Source organism: Pseudorca crassidens, chromosome 6 (genome assembly GCF_039906515.1).
Source record: "Pseudorca crassidens isolate mPseCra1 chromosome 6, mPseCra1.hap1, whole genome shotgun sequence".
In the NCBI taxonomy this organism is placed as follows: domain Eukaryota; kingdom Metazoa; phylum Chordata; class Mammalia; order Artiodactyla; family Delphinidae; genus Pseudorca; species Pseudorca crassidens.
In genome coordinates, this window is record NC_090301.1 from 38,041,435 (window position 1) to 38,062,708 (window position 21,274).

Sequence of the window (21,274 nt, forward strand, 5' to 3'; positions counted from 1 at the left end):
TGTGGTCCTAAAGTCACTGTAGGCCAGCAGGGTCTGCAGTTGAAAAGAAAAGCTAAACATGAAATGGGGGAAAACAGGGATAAACTGGAACCCCTGTCTGTCTCTCACTGCCTCTGCATCGTGGATGTGAGTGCCTTGTAGAAGAAGCTGTGTGCTTCACCTCTGAGCTTGCATGCACCTGGCCCAGGAATGGGAGAAACTGAAGAAGATATGGCAGGATCTGAAGACGCATCAACCTGGTACTGCCCTTTGCCAACACAGTGATGCAGCTGGTCAGTGACACCGTGCACAAGCTGCCTCAAACCTGGCACCCAACATGCCAGTCAGTCTGTGGTTTCACGTTTGCCTTCCAAAACTCATGCAGATTTCTCCAGCACCAACCCTAAATGGAACAGTACAGCGGAGGGAACTCTGCAAAACGTCGCTCAGCTTGGCTAACTTAGCACAATATAAAACTACCATTGAAATTGTTTTTCTGTTTTAATTAAAAAGATCTTCTAGGCAGTAAGTTCTTTGCAATGAGTGGCATGCCTATTGCTTGTCATTGTATGTTTAGCATCTAGCCTGCACAGGAAACAATTGTTTTTTGAGTGATTCCTTAAAGACTGGGTTTTCCACTTAAGCTGTGTTCACCTGGTTCTCTGTAAAACTGCTAACGTGGAGCTAGTATACAGCACAGAGAACGCTGGTGGTAATCATCTTTCATGCATGCGAGGTAAACTAACTTGAAGTTTGTTTATGGGAGCATGGCACTAAAAGCAAGTTAAGCCACCGGATCCTGCAAAATCAGAACAAGTTTCAAAAATAGTGTGCAACAAGATATCAGGTTAAGTCAAAGTTATCAGTATACGTCAACATTTCTGAGCCTTCTTTCCATCAGGCAAATTTCATGTTTGGATTTCTATGCCTGGAAAAATAATGTTCATTTGCTAAATTCATTTCCTGAGCCTGTTATAGCAATAGGAGTGTCAGGTCATAATACTGATTAAACATCCACCCATGCTTGACATTATAAAAGCTCCTCTGCAGACAAGAAAGTAGATCAAGAAATGGTCATATCCCTTAAAAACTGTCCAAAATAGATTGGGTTGTGGAGATGAACCTTTAAGACTTAACTTGGCCCTGACCAGGCTGCATTGTGTGCTCCCTTCTAGGCCCAGTCCCCTCCTCCTCCCGCCACCACCTGCTCCCCATGCCTGGGATTCCCAGGGAGGAAACATCAAACAGATAATCGGAGCCCACCAGTGCTGTGTTCTCACTGACCCGCCCAGGTCACCATTCATCCCCCTCTTTCTCTGACAGCTCCCACAGCTGTGAAGAAATGAAGAGAGTCTCATGTGAAAATATTAGGGAAACTTATTTTGCAATGCTAGATAACATACACGAGTAAGATTTGGGGCTGCCAGGGAAAATTATCTGAAGTGCTGCTGTGAATTATTTCATATCGTTTCCCCTGTTTAGCTTATTCTTGTTGCTTTTTTGTTTCCCGTGGAAAAGAACAGCTGTAGGGGAAAGGAATGAAATGCACACCAACCTGGAGGGTTTGACACATGTTTATGGAAGCCCACTCTGTGGAAGGCGCAGTGTTAAATGTGGACCTTAAGGGGGTACAAAGTGTCCCTTCTTGGACACTGTGTGGAGGGCAGACAACCAGTACACAACCAGTACACAACCATAGAGCCTACTGTGGCTTGTGTCCAAATGTGTTTGACCTTTCACACATGCATTTTCTTCTCCAGTGAACTGAGAGTAGCACCAAAGGATTTGCTGAACTTGTCACTTTTCTGTTCTGGAGGCTATTTTGTGGTTAGAAATGTTGAAAATAGTTGTATCCTGTCTTTGGGGTGTAGAATTGAGGATATTGTGTTCAAATATGTATTGTCACGGTGAACATTTATTGAGCACTTACTGTGTGCTAGGCTTACTGTGTGCTAGGCAGTGTGCTAAGCGCTTTCTGCACATTATTCCATTTTAGCCTCTGAATCACTCTCTGAGATTGACACCGTTATTAATCCTAATTTAGGAAACATGATCTCAGAGAAGTTAAGGAACAAACCTAAGACACCACAGCCAGCAAGTGGAGGAGGATGTAACCCGAAAACCTGCTCTCCTAACTGCCGTGCTCCACTGCTGCCCTCACATCACATGGGCACCCCTAGGGATACTGGTCCAACTAATAAGATGCATCTATTTTTGCGTCTGTGCAGACAAAAGTCTGACAGGTATAAAAATGTTTCCCAGATCTGATCAGGAGAAGCATTTTATTTTATAGCTTAAATTTTAAACATCACATTTTCCCCTTCCCTCTCACAAACGGTGTCATTATGGTGGGCTAAATGCTAATAGACAGGAGAATTGGAAAAATTATATGGGAGACTTGAATGTTATTGCTTTCCATAAATTATCTTTATGATTATAAAATGATGATCACATATAGAACATATATCGTACCTGGAATGGGAAGAAAGTAAGCATCTTATAACCTATTAGAAGGTAGATGAGTAGTATTCAGATTTAGTGTGCATTGAGATCATCTGCAGTGCTTGTTAAGTACCTGTTCTAACACTGCTATATATAAAATAGATAAACAACAAGGACCTACTGTATAGCACAGGGAACTATACTCAATATTTTGTAATTTCATGTATATATATAGCTGAATCACTTTGCTGTACACTTGAAACTAACACAACATTGTAAATCAACTATACTTCAATTAATAAATAAATAAAATTATGCACACACACAAAGTACCTGTTCTAGAACCTCACCCCCCAGTGATTTTGATGAAGCCTGTAATTGAGCCTGGAAATCTGTATTTCAAAAAGAAGATTCTGATGCATGTGGTCTACATACCACACTTTGAGACCAGAGATTAAAGATTGGAAATACTTTAGTATCTGGCCTTCCCAATGTTTAAAGCCAGTGGTTCTTTTTTTTTTTTTAATACTTATTTATTTTATTTTATTATTTATTTTCTTTATTTTTTGGCTGCGTCTGGTCTTAGTTGCGGCATGCGGGATCTTCGTTGAGGCATCCCGGATCGTTTTTGCTGCGGTGTGTGGGCCCTTCCTTGCGGCACGCAGTCTTCTCTCTAGTTGTGGCGCGCCGGCTCCAGGGCGTCTGGGCTCTGTAGTTTGCGGCACGCGGGCTCTCTCGTTGAGGCAGGCGAGCTCCGTAGTTGAAGTGCGCGGGCTTAGTTGCCCCGCGCCATGTGGGATGTTAGTTCCTCGACCAAGGATCAAGCCCGCATCCCCTGCATTGGAAGGCGGATTATTTACCACTGGACCGCCAGGGAAGTCCCCCAGTGGTTCTTGAACAGTTTGAATTCTTTCACATCCCCAAGTCTTCCCTTTGTACTCCTAGTTCTTAGAATAATTGTACTCTAATAATAATTATAATAATAAAGTGCAAGTTTAGTTTAATAATAGGTACTTTTAGAAGAATAATTTGAACAAATTAGGCACCAATTTATACAATTCTTACAGGATATGAAATTACTATAATCAGTAGAGGGTAAAATCCCCAACTGGTTATTATTTTACATTAATAGAGTGAATGCCTTCGGGACTCGAGCGCAGCCTCAGGGACCTTAGCCCGTGTAAATGTCTTGTTAATTTTCCTGCTGTATATAAAAAAAAGTCACGTTAGTTTTTGCATATTATTACTTAGAGAGTTTGCTAATGATTATACCAATATATTTATTCTACCCAAATTTATTGAATATACATTAGGTGCCAGATACCTGCCAGGCTTTGTGGCAAGTATAGAAAATTGTATGAGACTCAGACCCTGGTCTAAAGCAACTTACAGTTTATAAAATTTGACATTGTTTATGCCTACAAGGCCTCTGTATAGTCATAAAGCATTACTTTTCCATGAGTAATTTATGATCACTTAAATGCAATGCACATTTGAGAGTAAGAAAAACAAATATTGGAGGCACCAGTTTTTAAGGCACATGTATCCTATTTCTTCTCATCTTTTCCATGTGCCACAGTGTATGTTTCTACTTCTTATACAGGGTTGGAGTGACCTTTTCTAAAAGGAGAAAGTCATAAAAAGTAGAAATAAAATGACTGCAGATGCCATCTCTAGTTCCCTCCTGTGTCACATCCCGTGACAGTTCCTCCCTCTGCCTGTTATTTCTGTGTCTCATATAGGACAGCCTACTGTGGAGTGTAATCCAACAAGGCCTACAGTCCTAAGGGTGAATGCTAACTAGGCTGATCCCTCCACTCAGGAGAAATGCCGGAATCCTCACACATGCTTGTTCATTAAAAAAGAAATCAAGGCTTTGAAGCAGCATTGCCCGCAGTGCGGCTTGTGACTAGTCTGAGTCTTTTTGTCTTTCCTTTTGTGACATGAGTGAGGATTTAGCAACTTTTAGAGAAGTTTGATAGAGTAATTTCATGCCTGCTAAATTAAATGATAAAATAATTGAGTTTATAATTTCTTTGTCTTTTTTTCATTTTCTTATTCTTCTAATTACTCATGATGAATTTGAAATAATAATGATTCAAAAAAAACTGTCCCTTCACCACAGATAGTTTGAAAAGTACTGTTTTAGTATCCTTTCTTGATTCAGAAATTGTTCAGCTTCCCTTCCCCCACATTAGTTTCTTTTTAACCTTGTAAGTTTCTGTCAGCGCAAACTCCTAGCTGTTAATTTTTTAGCCAAGGTGGGATACAGGAAAAGAGAGACTTCTTTTGATTACAAAAATCAGTAATTCCAGCTACATGTTAAAGTATGAGATTAGATCGCTCCCTAACACCATACACAAAAATAAGCTCAAAATGGATTAAAGACCTAAATGTAAGGCCAGAAACTATCAAACTCTTAGAGGAAAACATTGGCAGGACACTCTATGACATAAATCACAGCAAGGTCCTTTTTGACCCACCTCCTAGAGAAATGGAAATAAAAACAAAAATAAACAAATGGGACCTAATGAAACTTAAAAGCTTTTGTGCAGCAAAGGAAACCATAAACAAGACCAAAAGACAACCCTCAGAATGGGAGAAAATATTTGCAAATGAAGCAACTGACAAAGGATTAATCTCCAAAATTTATAAGCAGCTCATGCAGCTTAATAACAAAAAAACAAACAACCCAATCCAAAAATGGGCAGAAGACCTAAATAGACATTTCTCCAAAGAAGATATACAGACTGCCAACAAACACATGAAAGAATGCTCAACATCACTAATCATTAGAGAAATGCAAATCAAATCTACAATGAGATATCATCTCACACCAGTCAGAATGGCCATCATCAAAAAATCTAGAAACAATAAATGCTGGAGAGGGTGTGGAGAAAAGGGAACCCTCTTACACTGTTGGTGGAATGTAAATTGATACAGCCACTGTGGAGAACAGTATGGAGGTTCCTTAAAAAACTACAAATAGAACTACCATATGACCCAGCAATCCCACTACTGGGCATATACCCTGAGAAAACCATAATTCAAAAAGAGTCATGTACCAAAATGTTCATTGCAGCTCTATTTACAATAGCCCAGAGATGGAAACAACCTAAATGTCCATCATCGGATGAATGGATAAAGAAGATGTGGCACATATATACAATGGAATATTACTCAGCCATAAAAAGAAACGAAATTGAGCTATTTGTAATGAGGTGGATAGACCTAGAGTCTGTCATACAGAGTGAAGTAAGTCAGAAAGAGAGAGACAAATACCGTATGCTAACACATATATATGGAATTTAAGGAAAAAAATGTCATGAAAAACCTAGGGGTGAAACAGGAATAAAGACACAGACTTACTAGAGAATGGACTTGAGGCTATGGGGAGGGGGAAGGGTAAACTGTGACAAAGCGAGAGAGAGAGAGAGAGAGAGAGAGAGAGAGAGGCATGGACATATATACAGTAAGGTAGATAGCTAGTGGGAAGCAGCTGCATAGCACAGGGAGATCAGCTCGGTGCTTTGTGACCGCCTGGAGGGGTGGGATAGGGAGGGTGGGAGGGAGGGAGACGCCAGCGGGAAGAGATATGGGAACATATGTATATGTATAACTGATTTATTTTGTTGTGAAGCTGAAACTAACATACCATTGTAAAGCAATTATACTCCAATAAAGATGTTAAAATGAAAAAAAAAAATCAGTAATTCCCTAAATAGCCATAGAATTACTTCCTCTTAAAACCAAGTTAAAATGCTTACAAGATTAAAATTTTTGAAAGAGAAATGCAACTTTGAAAAAGGAAATTGTAGTCTTTTTAAATCAAAGCTTCGTTTTTGTGAAAATATTGTATTACATTTCTATTAAATGTAGGAAGCCAGTTTGTCAGGCTAAAACTTCAGAGTTTAAAAATGTAAATAACTAAGGAGAATTAACATTTCAAAGTATTTATGTCAGGGTGCTTGGCTGTTACTGTGTGCTGAGTAAGCTCTGACCTAGTAGAAAGTGCATGAGCCCTTAAACCCAGGCTGGCAAACCATCTTCAGCCATCTTCCCTATAAAATGAAGCTGCCTATCAAATGAGGGGGCAATCCAGATGACCCCTGAGGCCTTTTCTGCTTCTAATATCCGGTATATCTGTGAATTTAATTCCGTAATCATTTTATACTTGCATTTTCATTTTTTTTAAAAAGGTTAATCCTTGGAAATTGAATAAGAACCCCTCCTTTGTATACTAAATATTCCTTGATAGAGTCCTTTCTTGTCAAGTAAGATGAAAACTGTTCAATTCACTATATAAGCAGATATAAAAGTAAAAATGGAGAATGGCAAAGTTAAAACATTTTATAAAATTGGAGAAATAAAAGTAACGGTTATTCTAAGTGTCCTTGAACTGTGAAAGTGAGTGTTGGTACAAAAGACACATGGTGTGGACTTCCCTGGTGGCACAGTGGTTGAGAGTCTGCCTGCCGATGCAGGGGACACGGGTTCGTGCCCCGGTCTGGGAAGATCCCACATGCCGCGGAGCAGCTGCGCCCGTGAGCCATGGCCGCTGAGCCTGCGCGTCCAGAGCCTGTGCTCCGCAACAGGAGAGGCCACAACAGTGAGAGGCCCGCGTACCGCAGAAAAGACACGTGGTGAAATGGGCACTCACGTGGGAATTATGTAAAGTTCACATGAAAAGAAATTTATTAGAGACCCTACCCACTTCTTTTTTTCCTATCTGATCAATGAACTTGAACCTTTTCCTTTTCTAATTTTTTAGGTATAACCCAGATGTTGGTCAGGGGCATCTAGCCTTCTAAATGGATATGACTGACCGGAAACCACTTGTTCAAAGTCTGATATTCTCCCAACAATTCCAGAGAATTCCTGGAGATTTAAGTTTTGGTTGCCTGGCTCCACAAGCCTGCTCTTGCTGCGTTCATTGGGTTTATGCTTCAGCTTTCTCCTCTTCCCTCTTGGCCTGTTGACTCTGTTCCCACCCAGATGTATACCTCCTCCCTAGAGCGCAGGGCCACGTCCTCTCTCCAGTCTCTCTGTCCTCATCCTTTCCTTCTTGCCAAGCTCTAAACGCTTCCCACTCTATTATGCAGAGCAAGGCAACTCTGTTTGGCCCCCTCCCAAAATTCACTGTAGACCCATCATCACAGAGCAAGAGCTGAACTCAGAGGCCTCTGACTCTTTGCATAGGACCTGCCCTCCTTAAAAGACTATTTGGACTTAAAAATAGTATTTTTTCATACTGGTAAATAACAAAATTTTATTTTAACCAGATTTGATCATTTATAGTTTGTGGTAATTCAAACAGGGAGCTAGTCCAGGGGGTCCGCAAACTTTTTCCGTGAAGGGTGAGATAGTAAATATTTTAAGCTCTGATGGCTGCATGTGGTCTCTGTCACAAATACTCAACTCTGCTGTTATAATTTGAAAGCGACCATAGATAATATGTAAACAAATGAATGAGGCTGTGTTCCAATAAAATTTTATTTACAAAACCAAACCAAAATTTATCTGATTAAAATATTTTTAGGGGCTTCCCAGGTGGCGCAGTGGTTGAGAATCTGCCTGCCAGTGCAGGGAATGCGGGTTCGAGCCCTGGTCTGGGAGGATCCCACATGCCACGGAGCAACTGGGCCCGTGAGCCACAACTACTGAGCCTGTGCGTCTGGAGCCTGTGCTCCGCAACGGGAGAGGCCGCGACAGTGAGAGGCCCGTGCACCGCGATGAAGAGTGGCCCCCGCTTGCCACAAATAGAGAAAGCCCTCGCACAGAAACGAAGACCCAACACAGCCAAAAATAAATAAATAAATTTATTAAAAAAAATGTATTTTTAGAAGTATTGTCTACTTAAGAATACATTTTTCCCCCACAAACTCCAAAAGCACTTATTTATATATAAACCATAACTGGCATATGAATGTATATTTTCTTTGCTTAAAGTATTGCTGTGTGTACAATGTAAATCATTCCTAAATATTCGTTTAAAAGTAGGGCCTCTCCTAGGTAATATCTCATTCACCTAGTCGCAGGTACTCTAAGAGCAATCACATTTTGTTACCTTTAAAAAACAAATTTCTCATGAATTGGTCTTATAGTATAAAGTTGTGAAATGTTCCTGTACATTTTCTGTTTTGTTAGTCTATCCTGAATTTACATAATATTTAATGCAAAGCAAGAATCTGTACAAGTACAGTAAAATAATATACAAAGCAAAGGTATTAAAGAGACAGTATGTATTGTTATTTTGCTGTGAATGTGTGAAAAGGATATATACCGTTTTTTATAGTACTGCTTTTGAGATGGTTATCTCCATCTTTTGGCCACGTATCTGCAAAACGTTTTTAGCATGCATCTCCAGAATATGCGTCTCATTTATTTATAAATTATATATAAGAACTACTATCATTAGATAATATTTCAAGGCACAGGTGAAATGTTAAAGTGAGGCTTTTCATTTGTCCTAGTCTTAAATAACCATATAGATAATAGACTTTTGTTTTATATATAAATTTATTTGTTTATTTTTGGCTGCGTTGGGCCTTCGTTGCTGCACACGGGCTTTCTCTAGTTGCGGCGAGCAGGGGCTACTCTTCCTTGCCGTGCGTGGGCTTCTCATTGCAGTGGCTTCCCTTGTTGGGGTGTATGGGCTCTAGGCGCATGGGCTTCGGTAATTGCAGTACGTGGGCTCAGTAGTTGTAGCTCATGGGCTCTAGAGTGCAGGCTCAGTAGTTGTGGCGCACGGGTTTAGTTGCTCCATGGCATGTGGGGTCTTCCCAGACCAGGGCTCGAACCTGTGTCCCCTGCACTGGCAGGCGGATTCTTAACCACTGTACCACCAGGGGAGCCCTAGATAATAGACTTTTGATGATTTCTCTGTTTTTGCCAAGCTCTTGTCAGATCTGATTAAATTTGTCATTACTTTTACCTTGTAATGTAGGTGATAGAAAGCTTTTACGAGGAGTAGAGGTGTCAGCTCTGTGACTTTCACATCATTTATGCTTGCATTAGTATTATTATTATCTTTAATCTGTGGGTTCCTTGCATAAATCTTGTCCATTTTAGCGTGTTTTTAGGTTAAGGGTATGTATTACAATCTGTAAATGGACTCGGCAGGCCATCATTCTGTATTTCAGTGCACTCAAAGTGAATGAATGGAGAGGGCAAGCCCCGCCCCCCCAGCACTGTGGAAGCCCCACCCCTCCCTGAGGGCATCTCCAACACTGAGGCAGGATCTTCCATGGAGCTGACTGAGGGCAGGACGCCAATCCAGAAGTTAAATACCAGCTTAAATGCTTTCCTTTTTAAAGAAATAAAATATAAATGGAGGTTCCAATATTTTCTTCCCGTATCACAATTGACTGCACATCTACATAAACTGCATAATTTATGATATGAAAGTTGATAAAAATATTATTTTTCTCTTATTTAAATCTTAATGCTTATATTGTGATCTAGATTTTCTTTTCTTTTCTTTTTTGTTCACCCACCTAGTTTTTAGGATAGAGCCTGACTAATGTTTCCTTCAATCTTCCATAGTTCTAACAGTGTTTTTTACATAGTAAGCGAGCATTAATAATACGTGTACACATGTTTCACTCTAAAATGGGCTCAAGCACTATTTAATAGTCATTATCATCAGTTGTGCTGAGGATGGGTGGCATATATCTTTTTTTTTTCCTTTTTGGTAATCTTAACAAATTGATTGTTTGCTTGGATCCTGTCAGTTTATTGCCCTTTATTTATAGCATCTAAATGGAGCCCCATTGTTTTCTTAAAGTGTATTCTCTAATTTGCAAAGTTAACTTCTTTTTGCTCTCATTCTACTGTTCAAGTTAGCCATTCATCTCAATATGTTGCCACTACTGATTCATGGAACATTTTTTTTATTTCATCCTTTATGTCCCTGGTTAAAATGTTAATTCTGAGAGTTCAAATCATCTACTTTTTTGCGATTCTTCATATACCTGCATGATAAAGTTGATAGACAGCCCAGGTCTTTGGGGATTAAGGTGGACACAGGTAAGTTCTTTGTCCATGAAGGGTGGCAGGAATGTGGTACTAATGCCTTTCATTGGTCTGTTGATGCCACATTGACAAGGTGTCCATAAAGGAGCCAGGGACATCCAACTGGTCTCAGGGATGTCTCTAGACATAAAGAGAAACAACCGACAGCGTTCCCTTCTCTCGAGAGAAGCTATGTCCTTTACTTGACTAAAGAGAAGAGTGTCCTCAATCCTGGCTGCATAACAGAGTCCCCAGGGAGCTTTACAGACATTCTGAGGCCAGTTAGAATCAATACAGAACCGTCATGCGTATTTTTAAGAGCTCCCCAGGTGATTCCATTGCACAGCCAAGGTGGGGAGTTATAGTTCAAGAGGCTAATAAGATGATTAGGTCAATAGAAGGAAAATCAAAAGTGGGAGGCTCAGGAAGGGTGAAGGGACTCAATAGCGAAAAACAGTCTCATTTTAACATAGAAAAGATTGGGGAAAGAAGGAACAATTTCGTAACTTCAAGTTGATGGTGGTAATAGACATCCTCTACCCTTGACTGCTTATTGATCACACAGGGAGGGTTGAGATTTGACCAAGAGAACCAAAGATTTATAAATTGATCCAAGAATGTCTGGAGAGCTTTGGGGCCTTTGGCTTTGGAAGATGGAGGCTTACTGACCAATATGGCTAACCTTGAGGGATCTTTGGGGGCCCTTTGGTCTATGGCTGTTGTAACCTGCTGTGCACACTTGCACATGAGTGCTCTCGTTTGGCCTAAAGATACCTTATATTTCGTAAGGAAACCTTACCCTTGGAAGTTTATTTGGTTTTGGAGTTTTGCCAGGGCTCTTGGCCTAACAGAGAAAGGGAGAGTGAATCTGTTTTAATCTGTGCCACTCTTTTCATCTTCATCCCGTATGACCTTGCTTGTCTCAGAAGAATATATGTCATGAGCCAGCCTGTCATGAGCCAGAAAGGGAGCCTTTCCCTTTCTGTAGTTCCAGGGTCTGGTGAAGCATCTTATACGCAATAAGGATTGACTGAGTGTGTGTCAGTGACCCCTGCAAATTCTGCTTTTGTTGTAGGAAGCAGTGCAAGTGTTGATTAAGCACTCGGCTGACGTCAATGCGAGGGACAAGAACTGGCAGACCCCGCTCCACGTGGCAGCAGCCAATAAGGCTGTCAAGTGTGCAGAAGTCATCATTCCCCTGCTGAGCAGCGTCAATGTCTCTGACCGAGGGGGACGCACAGCCTTGCACCACGCCGCTCTGAATGGCCATGTGGAGGTCAATGTCCTCATCATTGAGAGCAAGAATCCTCCCCACAGACCCTCTTAGCCCCATGGGGAAACTAATCTCATTGCTGAGGCTTTTAGATAATGTGACAATAATATTTGTACACCAAACCTTAGGCAACTGTACCTGTTCTTAAATTTAGAGCCACAATGAATTGAAAAAGTAGCCGACACCTCAGTGTTTCCCTCTGACACACATGCCGCAGGTTGGCCGTGGTGTCTTCCTACTTTGAACTTCAGATCTCTGACCTGCCTTTAGATTGGACATTAATTTGGCTCACATCACCTGCTGAGGGTGAGGACCCCTCACCATTACAGAGTATACGCTTGATTTCACTGTCGGTTATCTTTCAGATGGTTAATTTACTCTTGGCCAAAGGGGCAAACATCAATGCGTTTGACAAGAAGGACCGGCGTGCTCTGCACTGGGCAGCTTATATGGGTAAGGATTCCATGAATAGAGAGCAAAGTGCAGATAACTTGAACTAAAAAAGCCCCGGGTTTCTCACTGACCACGCAGGTTTTCTCCTGGGCGAGCCTGACTTCTTTTCAAGCTTGGGATTCAGTTGAATTAAGATTCGGTCCTTGTACTGGCATGCACAGAGCACTCTAATTGGGCAGTTGCTTTGTCAGAGATTTATTTATCCTACAAAGAGCAGGAGGGATGAATCATGGCATGGCCTTCATTGAATGTGTTTCAATCTGGATTGGAAAGCGGCACAAATTGTGCTTATTTTAACTTGTTATGGCAGCAAAATAAGGTGTTTAAAGAGAAAGAAGGACGGGCTAGCAAAGCAAGGATGTAAATTTCATTTGTCTTTTTATTTATAAATATTCCCGAAAGAAACAAAAAGGAAGGAATAAAGGACAACACCCTGACTGTCGTGTAGGTGGAGGTGCCCAGAGTCACTGTGGGTGACTTTGCTACTGCACTGCCGACAGAGCTGGGGCTTGCTCCCTGTTCCTGCCAGCTCGGGTGCGGAAGACAAAGGAAGACATTACATTTCTATGCTTTTCCTCTTCACTTTTGTTGGCACTAGTACCACTGACAAATGAGAGCCCTCATAGAGTTTATTCTCAGTGTTGACTCTTGGGAAATGAAGAACTAAAAGAACTAAGATCCTTCCTTTGTGTTTCTAATTGGAGAACATCCTGCAGTTGGAAAAGCAGAAAAGCAGGATTCTATCAGCACCAAGTTATAAACACCCTGACTGCCCATCACAACACAGGAGATTGTGAAAGATCTACACAGTGGGACACTATGCAGTAACTACAGTGATGATATCATTAGTATTTTCTTAACATAGAAAGATTCTGTGATATGTTAAGTGAAAACAGATCATAATACAGTATGAATAATACAATCCTCATTTTTGTTAAAAATATCTATAAAATGAAAACAACCTGGGTTGTATTAAACACTGAAGTTATTAACTGAGTATCTCAAGGGATTGTGGATGATTTTGGTTTCCTTTTAACACCTTTTTGCCTTTTCTGAATCCTTTTTAATAAGCCTACGGACCTTTTATTATCATAAAAAATAATAATGTTAATTGTGGGGAGAAAAAAGAGAATGGGTTCGGGCAGGGATGAAATAAATTCTGTGGCTATAGATAGGCCTGAATGAATTATTGGACTTGAAAAAACAGAATCTTAAGATTTTGCACGCATTATCCTTTTTTACAAGGCGACATGGACTTTCGAGTTGTTTGAAGCAGGTTAGATGTCTGCATGGTCCCTGCGGGACTGGAGCCAGTGAGCGTTTGCCCCATGATGTTTAGGCAGAGCACACACTAAGCTAGTGTGACGTGGGACACAAAGAACCTGGAGTTTCACGTTTGTTCTTTGCTGATACATGGCTAAAACATATGTGTAGAATTGCTTTAAAGCAGTAAAGTTACATTTTTGTGTGTCATCGGGATACATGTAGGAAAACATATACAGATGACTATCTTTAGGGACTAATGGACAAAACCAGGGCAAAGAACTTAAGATAGCAGCACCAGTAATTCAAAATAGTTTTTTTCTGTACATAAGTCTTCATAAAACTAGCCAAGACAAAACTCTGTCTCTTTTGTACACACACACACACACACACACACACACACACACACACACACACTTTAGGCCCTGGAGCCAGTACTCATCTTCTACCCTTCAGTTATCAACAATGTTTAGAGCAGTGATCTAAGCATTGTTCTAAGCATTGTTCTAAGCATCGAACAATCTTTAGTCAGGAAATAAAGGTCAGATACATTTATTGTTGTATATGTAGCAAGATAGAGAACAAAGGAAGATATTCTAGAAAATATGCCAACAGGAGTTGAAACTAGAAGGGTGTTCAGTTTAGCCAGCAACTCATGAGAACTTGAAGTTGAACCATATGAAGTTGCCATTTTTGTGGGCCCAGAAAAGGGTCAAACAGCAGCAGTTGCATATGATTTAACAGTAATCTGGAGTTGTTCTGATTAATTGATCTTTTTTTCTTTCATTAGTTTTTCCAAACCAAATTGTCATTGTTAGACTTTTCAGTGAAGAATGGCAATTGGTTTCAAAAGCATTGCTTTCATTTGACGTGAAGTTTTTTTTAGTCTCTGGTTCTGACATATTGGCAGGACCTCCACATTATTTATTTGTAAACAGGCATCGATCTCCTTAAAGAGAAGCCTCACATGTGAATCATCTTCTTTCTTCCCACAGCACTTACATGATGCCTGACACATAGTACGTACTCCCTAAATATTTGTTGGATATTTGCCATGAAGCAGCTTTTTATAAACAGCTTAGCAAGATGCTGGCGGCAATAAAAGCTGGTGGTGATAATTCAGGTGGAATGAATTGTCAAATTGTCCTATAAAGGTTAACGATGTTTTCTGCTGCTTTGTTTCTACAGGCCACCTGGACGTTGTGGCTTTGCTCGTTAACCACGGCGCGGAAGTGACGTGTAAGGATAAGAAGGGCTACACGCCCCTGCATGCCGCGGCCTCCAATGGGCAGATCAGCGTTGTCAAGCATCTCCTGAATCTGGGGGTGGAGGTGAGCTATGATTCAGGCATCACCCCATGGTGCATTTGTGGGTTTTCTGTTGTTCGGAAATTAAATCCTGTGTCTTTGTGGGTTTTCTGAAATTAAATCCTGTTTGCATTTTAATTCAAGAGGGAAAAAAAAAAACAACCCTCATTTCTTACCATCCTGTCTCTTTTGAGTTTACATGGGCAACTGATGAAGGGCAATGGGGCATATGCTAAGTCGTAGAAAGCCAGAAACAGACTAACTTTCTGTATCAACATAGAGAAATATTTTAACATCTGGGATACATATCCACCAGTCATTTTTAAAAGACTGGCGAGGTTTCATCATCCCACCTTTAGAACCTAGCCTTCTAAATCGTGGCTTCCAAGCAGAAATGAATGACAAACATGCTGAGCTGGAGAAGTAGACCTCACCCCCTTCTTCTTAGGTAGCAGGGTGGGAGCAGTAGTGAGGCTGTCCCGGAGGAAAGGAAAAGCGAGCTGCGATAGTGAGATGGTGATAACAGCAGTCAGGGCAGGTCTGGGAGAGCAAGAGGGAGCTGGGAGCTAAATGACCAGGGCAGCTCCACAGCCCAGCCACCAGAATGTGGCCTCTTGAGGTGTCAGCAGAGCGGGTTCTGAGTTCAGGCCCCCCAGCAGCTCCCTGAGCACCTCCCACCCTTTCCTCTTCTGTTCGCTGTTGAGATCCGGGCTCGTTTCTTGCTCCCCCGATTCAGTTCTCCTCTGGCGTTTTGAGGCAGCTTTGCCTCTCCCTTTTTGTCCCTTCCCTAGCTGAAAGATATCTTGCCACAAGTGGAAACCTCTCACTCTTCCTCCCAGCTCACTTATTGTCACTTTCACGTTTTGCTGAGCTTTACCTCTGCGTGAGAAGCCTTCCCAGGATGACCACACTGGGGCAAGAGTAAGCTCTGAATGATCACACTGACAGATGGGTATTTCCTTTCTCCAGCACGGCCGGTAGGCTTTTGGTGGGAAATGGAGTAAATTGGCTTCAGTGCTTTTAATCGCCCATGTTGGACTCATTTGCAGATTGATGAAATCAACGTGTATGGAAACACGGCCCTCCACCTGGCCTGCTACAACGGGCAGGATGCTGTAGTCAACGAGCTGACCGACTACGGTGCTAATGTGAACCAGCCCAATACCAGCGGGTTCACCCCGTTGCATTTTGCTGCTGCCTCCACACACGGTGCTTTGTGTCTTGAACTATTAGTAAACAACGGGGCGGATGTTAACATTCAGGTATGACTCTCTCTCAGTCTCCCTCTCTCAGTGTGAAGTACCTTTGCGTTGAGCCTCTGTTTGAGCAAACTCACCTGCTGTAAATTACAATTAGTGAATTGTAACTCTAAGCGTCCTGATTCTTGCGGACCTATCCTATATTGTCGTGATGTGGAAACTTCTGCAACAGTGGTGGTACCAGTGGATGACACTGAGGTTCTAGCCACGTGCCCTCGGTAGCTTAGTGAATATATGGGAGCAAATACTGGGTCTCAGGGATGTGGACTTGGCCGAGATTCTAATACTGAGGTGAATGTTGAGCTGATGGGGCAGAGATGCTGAGCATGAAAAGGAAGCCTAACCTAACGATCTCAGGTCTGTTTCCAACCCGCAAAGCCCTCCAAGGAGTTTCTCAAATGGTTTCCTGGAGTAAACCCCAGATAGTGACTTCAAGTATATGATATTAATCTGGTTTTAATGGTAATTCCTTTACTCAGCAAACTTACTGAGGACTACCTAGTGCCCTCTGTTTGGTACTGGGTGTATACTCCAAGGTGCCCTCAAGGGACTTATGATATGGCAAGGAGATGATGTACTCAGATAATCATGGGACAAGAGAGAGTGTCATGAGTGGCGTGAGAAATTAATAAAGTGCTGCAGATTATAAGAAGTAAGTATTGACTTGCTTTTTGCTTGGGCATCAAAACTAGAGATTGCTTCTGAGCTGAAGATTGATATCAGTTGAGATGAGGAGGGATAGAGAGAATTTGAGAGAGGACATTCCAGATCCATAGAATGGCAAGCAAAGGAGTTGAGAGGTCTCGACAGGTAAACTTTAGGTAACCAGTCTGCTCACTGTAACAGATAACCAAGAGGAACTTTTGCAGGTAGCCTTCATGATCCAGGTTACATCACTTGGATGCATTTAGATTGTAGCACAATATCCTGATTTATACCAAGTGACCTTGTTCGCATCCTCAGCTTCCCTTCTCCCAAGCACACAGGAATTGTAAAGCAAGGTCCCAGTGTATTCTGTCTCTGCTTTTGAAAAATTGTTATTTCCAAGGTTTAATTTCAAGAATATTGGATCAGTCTATTTTAATGATCTCCTCTATTCACTATTAAAGTCCTTTTATATTTTTTCATTTAATTTATAATAGTGGGGAAATATGAGACAAACTCAGAATAGCGATTTATTGTGATTGGAGTACAAATCATATGAAAGAAAGGAGCCAGGAGCAAGCTGAAATGTGACCTGACCAAGAATGAGCACTTATCTACTGCCCAAGGAGTTGGGGCCTCTATAGGGTGTGGGTCCGCTAATCATTATAGAGGCCACATGATAAGAACTGAGCATTAGAAATGGTAATCTGGCCACAGAAAACCAGAGACAGAAAACATAAAGAAAAAAATGTATATATGACTACATAAAATTTTTAAACTTTTATATAACAAAACAAAACAACAAAAAAGACAAAAACAAAAACCTTAACATAAAATTGAAAGGGGAGCAACTTGGAAATTTTTCTGCAATATACATATAAGCAAGGAGTTAACATATTTAATATGTAAGAGCTCGTAAAAATCAATAAGAAAAAGTATGATAGTCTACTAGAAAATATGGGCAAATGCAGATCACAAGAGAGAGAATACAATATCCATTAAACTTATGAAAAGATATTCAGTATTACTAGTCATTAGAGAAATGCAAACTAATACGTTTATAATACTAATACATTAATATTTGCCTTTAAAATTGGCAAGTATCAAAAAGACTAGCAATGCCCAGTGTAATCAATGAAAAATTAAAATGCAATAAGTAAATATGATCCAGTTTTATAATTTCAAAAAGTATGTGTCTATGTATGTGCATAGAAAGAGAAAAATATCTGGAATCTACATCAGTATCCTAGCAACAGTTATCACTCCAGTGAGGCAAAATTATGATTTGGATTTTTAGTTGCTTTTCAATATATTTGTTTTAATCTTCTTATTGTGATTCCAGAAGTATGTGTTACTTTTATATCCAAAAGAAAAAGAAAAGCTATTTTCATTTTTATTAAAAAAAAAATTTCAGATATAGTGGACCTAGGGAGGGGACAAGTAGAAGATAACTGGAAGTCAATGAAATGGGTCTGGATAAGAGGTAATGAGGACAGGTGGATGGGGACAGCCAACGGAGGGAGAGGCTTTGCAGAAAGGAAATCTCTGGGATTTCGTTGGACAAGAGATGGAGGAGATAAAGATGAGTATAAGAATTGAAATCTGGGCTTCCCTGGTGGCACAGTGGTTGAGAGTCCGCCTGCTGATGCAGGGGACATGGGTTTGTGCCCCGGTCCGGGAAGATCCCACATGCAGCGGAGCGGCTGGGCCCGTGAGCCATGGCCGCTGAGCCTGTGCGTCCGGAGCCTGTGCTCCGCAACGGGAGAGGCCACAACAGTGAGAGGCCCGCATACCGCAAAAAAAAAAAAAAAAAAAAAAACAAGTTAGGGAAGATAGGAAGGAAACGAAGGGGATGGAGTGTCTTCATGAAGGTAGAAAGCAGGCAGAAATGAAAAAGTAAACTAGCTGAAGAGAATTTCAGAGTTCCAGATCTTGTAAGGGGACCCCATCCAAGGTCCTACGTGGAGGTAGGATGAAGGTCTTTAGGGGCAACAAAGCAACCGAGGTGGGGAAAGAGCCAACATGTGGGGTTAGAGTCTAAGAGGAGGGTGGTAGAGGACAGGAGGCAAACAGGTGGCTTAACCGTCAGTGTCCCCAAGACTTGTGACACTTCTCTTGCCATCCTAATGTCTGAGGGACATCCTGTGGATCCTCTAAAGGAAGGAACATTATTGAAGTTAGATAAAGTATCTCTATTTACCAACCTTAATTAATTCACGGGGTTATCTGATGCTTTCCATTTCCTCTGTAAAACATGCCAACTGATGCTTTCAGTGTGCCCGATACTGAGGTTAGAAGGCCACTTTCTGGTATACCTACCTACTTCTCCCAGGTAACTGACTAGCAGCCAGTTCAGATCGGATAAGAGGCTTCAACTAGGTATGGTGCCTTGGTTTATGGCAGCCTTCTCTTCTCCCCCACAAAATGGACATGGAAAGCATAGCTACTTAATTTTAATAGTTAATTTTTTCCTGTAGACTGCTAATCATCAATAGAGTATAAGAAGCACCATTAAAAAAAGTCTGAGACTTGGGTTTACGTATTACCTAATCTGTGTAAATGGGATTTTGAATCCAATCTAGGCTTCTCCCTCAGTCTCCCCATCTACTCTAGCTGCATCCTAATTCTCTTGAATCTTTATGAGTTAACTCTGGATGCATGGATCATCTAACATTTCCGTGGAGCCATTCGGTCTGACTGGAGGTTGTTATCTCTCTGCACCACATTGCCCTTGGATTTTGAAAGTGTTTGTAGATTGCAAGACAATTTGTATTTGTTTAGATTTTCCAAAGTTAGAAGAAAATAGCAGATTGAAATGTAGCCAATACCTACTCACGTGTTCACTTTGTTTTCCTCTGTCCTCACAAAACACAGAAAGTGACATCTTCATGAGAAATTGCAAGATGATGGAGAGGGGAGGAAGGTTATGTGTCCTGCATGCATTTTTCAGTCCCTCATTTTGCTTAGATTGACCATGGCCCTGTCCTTGATTTCGAATATTGTGATATCACAAAGTTTAGTTATTATAAAATAATAGAGACACAATACTTAATACAATAATCTGTTGAAAGTTTACTCTTTTTTTGCAAATAGGAAGAGCATGAGGAAATATGAAATAATTTCCCTTCTCCATCAGAGACCACGTTGTAATTTTTGTAGCATCTCAAGGCTCTTTTTGGAAGCGCTCAAACTAAGCATTAAAGAAGACAGTAAACACGTGGCCATGCTGGATATGACTTAGAAAGATAGATTCAGAAATTACCATTGCCTACCTAACATTCCGCCTGCCTGTGGTCTCAGTTCTTTTCTGTGCACGGGCCCTTTAGATCACTTAACCCTAAGAGACTGGAACTGAAGCCCATCACACATTTACTGAAGTGGACCAGCTCCCTTCTTTGTATGTACCAGGACCAAGTTATATTCTATAATTGCATTGCAGAGGTTGAAGATGAAACTGGAATAGGCAAGAGTAAGCAGTAATAGCGACATGGCCCTTGGATCTTAAGAGAGGAAATGAGGAAAGGAGGGGGGTGAATGTCTGAGCCAACCACGTGCCATCTCCAGCCTTCAGAAGCATTAAAAAAATTAGACTGTATATGGCTTTTTGCACACCAGGGTATTAGATTGCTTTTCCATTGAATTAGGAAGCCCTTTGGGGTTTCTGGCTATATTTATTTTATAGAGACTTTATTGCCCTCCACCAGAGCCACTGAGCTTTGTGGCGCCAGGGGGCACTGTGCCACAGAGAACACAGTGCCTTCACCTTCCTGGGGAGTAACTGTGTATTTAAGTTTAGAGAAGGTTTATGGGAGGAGGAGGAAAGAAAGCATTAGAAGTGGAAGAAAAGAATGAATGGATTTCTGAGAATGGAAACGCTTCATTAATTCAAGGATTAATCTTCCTTGGATGATGGTGAATTCTGCCCTGAAAGAATACTAATATTTGTCATAAAATATTCTTCGTCCTCACTGGTTTTCTTTCATGACTATGGCTGAACCGTAAGTCAATAGGAGAGCTATTAAGCAAGTTCTCAAGGTCACAAAATTTTCCAAGCCCTGAATCTGCTCTGGGAGAATGCACCTAGAAATTGGGAGGAGGCTAGAAATGAAGAAGTTCTTCTGAAAGCAAAGCTTTGAATAAGTGGGAGAACTGATCATTTCTTCTCCTTTGAGCATTCAGGGGATGTTTGGTATCTGAAGTTCTAGGGCCAGCAGCAGCAATGGCAAGTTCCCTGCCACCCGACCCCACCCCCATGTGAAAAATTTCTCAGGCAGACAGTGAAACTCAGTAGGATCCTCAGTCTCAACCTGAATATTCTGAGTTCTAACTTGTAAAGGCTAAATAAAAAGTACTAGTCTTTTGACCTTCATTGGTTTTCAATGGCTTTTTGAAATGAGTTCCCTTTACACCTATACCATATAAACAAAGCTGCCCAAAAATGACTGCTATGATACCCTTAATGCTTCCTGTCCCCAATTCCCGACCTCCTGCCACCCGTATCCCAGTGAGAAAAAAAAAAGTCAGCTAAGGTCTGTCTTCAGTGACATGTGAACTCAGGCAAAGATCTGCAAGGGTAGATCTGAAGCAGGCATCACCATTGACCATATTGCCATCCTTTTCATTTAACCTAACTTTGGTCA

At 41.1% G+C, this 21,274-nt stretch overlaps 1 protein-coding gene across 8 annotated transcripts in view; it reads left to right on the forward strand.

Annotated features, from left to right (window-relative positions):
* The window catches only part of ANKRD44 (ankyrin repeat domain 44), a 320,050-nt gene that overhangs the window by 182,184 nt on the left and 116,592 nt on the right, over positions 1-21,274 (forward strand). For all 8 annotated transcript variants that reach the window (XM_067741110.1, XM_067741112.1, XM_067741115.1 and 5 more), the window contains exons 5-8: positions 11,510-11,710; positions 12,073-12,160; positions 14,612-14,754; positions 15,780-15,992. In XM_067741110.1, coding sequence (XP_067597211.1) covers positions 11,510-11,710; positions 12,073-12,160; positions 14,612-14,754; positions 15,780-15,992 — 645 coding nt within the window. The remainder of the gene's footprint in view (positions 1-11,509; positions 11,711-12,072; positions 12,161-14,611; positions 14,755-15,779; positions 15,993-21,274) is intronic.